The sequence below is a fragment of the Nothoprocta perdicaria genome, unplaced genomic scaffold (assembly GCF_003342845.1).
Source record: "Nothoprocta perdicaria isolate Ctin4 unplaced genomic scaffold, notPer1 scaffold_126, whole genome shotgun sequence".
In the NCBI taxonomy this organism is placed as follows: domain Eukaryota; kingdom Metazoa; phylum Chordata; class Aves; order Tinamiformes; family Tinamidae; genus Nothoprocta; species Nothoprocta perdicaria.
The window spans coordinates 213893-217855 of NW_020454383.1; the positions used below are offsets into that span (position 1 = coordinate 213893).

A 3963-nucleotide genomic window follows, 5' to 3' on the forward strand; every position below is an offset into this window, starting at 1 on the left:
GCCGCTGCGCGCTCGCCCGCGGGCCGGCGCGGCGCTTATGCGATTGCTGGCGGCCGCCTGTGCTGCGCGGGCCCGAGGCGGCGCCGCCGAGCGGGGCTGCGCGGCGAGGAGGAGCGCGAGGGCAGCCCTCGCCGCGGAGAAGTGAAAGGCAGAGGAGAAGAAGAAGAAGAGGAGGAGGAGAAGGAGGAGGAGGAGGAGGGAGGGAGAGCAGCGAGAAAAACAACCGTCGCCAGAAGAAAGAGGGCTGCGGGGGGAGATGTCAAACGTACGCATTTCTAATGGGAGCCCTACCCTGGAGCGCATGGAAGCCAGGCAGTCGGAGTACCCGAAGCCTTCAGCTTGCAGGAACCTCTTCGGGCCCGTGAACCATGAAGAGTTAAACAGGGACTTGAAGAAGCACCGCAAGGAGATGGAGGAGGCATGCCAGAGGAAGTGGAATTTCGATTTCCAGAATCACAAGCCCCTGGAAGGCAGGTACGAGTGGCAAGCCGTGGAGAAGGGGAGCTCGCCCGACTTCTACTTCAGGTCTCCGAGGCTACTCAAAGCTGTCTGCAAGTCCGCCGGCCACCAGAGTTTGGATGTAAACGGGAATTGCCAGGCCGTGATTTTTGTTGGTTCTCAGGGAATCTCAGAGGACATTCACTGTGTAGATCAAAAGACTGGTGTTTCAGAAAATCAGACGGACTTTGCAGAGCAGTGCCCTGCGCAGAGGAAAAGACCCGCCACCGACGGTAACGTAGCCTCGCGCTGGCGTGCGGGCCGCGGGCGGCTCCCGGCCCCTCCGCCCCGGGGGGCTCCGCTCCCGGCCCCCCAGCCCTCCCCCACCTCCTCAGAAAGCCTCCAGGTGCTGCCTTAGGGCGTTCCCGTGTCCCCCTTTCCTTCCCCGCGCTCCCGGCGTTGCCGGGAGCCGGCGGGCGCCCTGGAAGCGCCAGCCCCGCGCGGCCGGTGCCGGCGGCCCCGCTCGCGGCCCGGGGGTTTCGTAACGCCCGTGCGACGGGACGGACGGGGGTTTTGGATAAAAACAGGAAGCGTCTCGTAGCTAAAGAGGAGCCCTTCCCCCCTCCCTCTGCCCTCTCGCACGTAATCGATAGCCGACGTGGGGAGCCGGGAATATTCCCGCTTGCCCCGTCTATCTCTCCGGGCAAAACCTGGCAGGAAAACATTTTAATATCACTCTTTCCCCCCTTGCCTTCTCCTCCCGTTTATTTTTAATTTTCCCCTCGTAGATTCCTCTCCTCAAAATAAAAGAGCCAACACAACAGAAGAAGAGGTTTCAGAAGACTCCCCCAGTGCAAGTTCAGTGGAGCAAACACCCAAGAAATCCAGCCCGAGAAGACATCAAACGTAAACGTGCTTAGGTGGGTGCCCCCTAGGACCCGCCGTTAGGGTGGCAGGGAGGCAAAGGAAGGGAAGCCGGCGGGGCGCGGGGTCCCCGGGGCTGCTGCTCCCACCGGGATAAGGGGGGGCCCGGGCCCGCGCTGCGGCGGGCGGGGAGCCGAGTTTCAAACGCGACTTTTTTTTTTTTTTTTTTTTTTTTGTCATGTCAGGTGACAAAGCGGGCGGGGGGCTGCCTCCCCTCCGCCCCCCTTTGATGCTTTTGCACGTAGCTGACAATGTCAGCATTGTCCTCGCGCGGAGCGGCCAGCGGCCCCCCCGGGAGGGCCGAGTAAACACGATGGGTTGAGCGGGAATCGGGGCATTTTCCTTAAGGCCGAGCTAGGCAGCCACTTTCTTTTTTCCTTTTCTCTCTTTTTTTTTTTTTTTTTTTTTTTTCCCTCTTCCTCCTCCCCCCAGTTGTTTTGATGCAGGCTCGGGCGCTGGCAGCAGGGCGCGTTCGCGGGGAAGGGAGCGGGTTAACGGGAGCTGTTTTTGTTGTTGTTGTTTTGTTCCAAGGCGAGGGCCGGGGCGGAGGGAGCTGGCCCGACCCCGCGGGTCGTTGCGCAGCGGAGGAGGGTTAGTTAGCAGCGAGCTTCGCAAACGCGGTTTGCGATTGTGCTGGGCAGATGAAGCTGTAAAGCAGAAGTTGCAACAAATTAGTCGCGCTGGGGCGAGCGGCGGCCGGGCACGTCCCGGTGCGCGCCCGAGCAAATCCCGCCGCCCGCTTCGGGGCGGGCTGGGGGTGCGCGGGCACAGAAGGGGTTAAACGCGGCCGAGAGGAGGGTTCTCGCCTTATTTATTTTTACTCCGGCGGCACAAGATGCACCGGAGCTCAGAAAGAAGAGGCGCCGCGCGAGCGCGGGCCCCGCAGGGCGGCCCGGCCGCCCCGACGGGGCAGCGCGGCCCGGGGGCGGCAGCGGGGCCGGCTCCCCCGCGCGGGGGCAGCGCGGCCCGGGGAGGGGGCGTCGGGCCGAACCCGCCGCGCCGGGAGCAGGGAAGGGCAAGGGAGGGGATGGCGTTTCTGGGGCAGGGATGGCGTTTCTGTGCGGCGCCTCTAACGTCGTCTTCTCCTGCCGTCTCCGTTGCAGAGCTCGGAAGGTGGCGTTTCCTCGTTCGTCGGCGGCCTCGGTGAAGCGAGGAAGGTGTAAAGTTGTAGTAAAGAAGAGAGAGAGTAGAGAGAAAAAATAAATAAAATACATATCGTCGGTCTCCATGGGATGGAGATCCTGTGCAAGCACTGAAGAAAAACAGCATCAACATCAACAAACAGAAAACAAATAACACTAAAATTTTAGGCACTCTTAAAAGGCCTGCCTCTAAAAGCATTGGATGTAGCATTGTGCAATTAGGTGTTTCCTTATTTGCTTCATTGTACTACCTGTGTATATAGTTTTTACCTTATGTAGCACATAAACCTTTTTGGGAGGGAGGGGGAGGGTGTGGAAGAGAGTGACTGAAACTTGCTTTCACAACCTAGCAAGCAAAGAAATGTATGAAGAAAAGCAGTGTAGGTTTTTTTTAATTACTTAAAGATGTATTGTCCCTTTAAGTGGGTCCACCATGCTTATTTTTTATTTTTTTTCATTTTTTAATGCACCATCATGCTAACACTGGTAATAGCAGATTATTAGAGGCTGCTTGTGAAATTTGTATGTATTAACATTAAGCTGAAGAGGTGGGAGCTGTGATGATTCCGTTATGTAATAGTAAAAGGCTTTGTTCCCTTCCCCCCCACCCTCGAATCCCTATAGCAAATTTGAATGCTGGTTAAAGTTTTATAAATGCATCCCATTGTTACGTTGCCTGATTTTTTTTTTTTTTTTTAATCTGGAGGGTTTCTGCTCTGCATCCTGAATATTGTTTCCTGAGCTGACCCACTTCCCAATGTGTTTGTGTGTGAGCAAAAAGGGATACTACATCTTTAAACAGTATTTCTACATTGCCTGTGTACTTGTATGTAAAAATAAAAAGTTTGAAGTGTACCTGTGTACATAACTCTGTAAAGACACTGAGAAATTATACTAACTTATTTATGTTAAAAAGATTTTTTTTTTTAATCTAGAAGAGGATATTTTCCCCATAAAGCCAAAGTGGCCTGTTTTTGTGCATTTGTAAATGCTCTTTATTTGGTAGACTTTAGGTTTTTTTTTTTCCATTTTCTGATAATTAATATGGCTGTGCTTAAAGGATTGCAGACTGAGCCAATTTAATATTTTTTTTTGTAATGTGTGGGGAAAAAAGTCCAGATTGATACTGTTTCACATCAAGCAATCAATAAAGAGAACTGCCATATATAAGAAATATGTTCCTTACTAGTGTGTGTTTCCACCTCACTCTGCCTGGCACAGGGGGAGAGTAAGACTATGTTGAGAAACAACAGCAGGTTTCCTCCGGGTATCTTGTCCTCTTGTTTTGAAAGTAAAAGAATACAGCTCGCTCTCTTCAACCCTAGGGCCGTGCTCCGGGAATGAGAATGAATAAGGTGTACTTTCAAATGAAAAACTGGAATTTCATCAGGCATTTTTTTTTGAGAAAAATAAATACGTAGTTCGAGGCATTTTCTCATCTTCTTGTTCGATTCGAGAC

At 53.4% G+C, this 3963-nt stretch overlaps 1 protein-coding gene across 1 annotated transcript; it reads left to right on the forward strand.

Moving 5' to 3' along the window:
• The first annotated feature begins 93 nt into the window (after positions 1–93).
• On the forward strand, positions 94–3547 carry CDKN1B (cyclin dependent kinase inhibitor 1B). The gene is made up of 3 exons (XM_026033254.1): positions 94–731; positions 1227–1358; positions 2466–3547. The coding sequence occupies exons 1-2, from the start codon at positions 257–259 to the stop codon at positions 1346–1348; spliced, it is 597 nt and encodes a 198-aa protein (XP_025889039.1). The 5' UTR covers positions 94–256; the 3' UTR covers positions 1349–1358; positions 2466–3547.
• Positions 3548–3963: the final 416 nt, after the last annotated feature.

Bases quoted from the DNA above. Each gene is read 5' to 3' on its own strand.
- CDKN1B (XM_026033254.1), top strand. From the start codon at position 257: ATGTCAAACGTACGCATTTCTAATGGGAGCCCTACCCTGGAGCGCATG. The intron at 732-1,226 runs GTAACGTAGCCT...TTCCCCTCGTAG, and splicing joins GAAAAGACCCGCCACCGACG to ATTCCTCTCCTCAAAATAAA.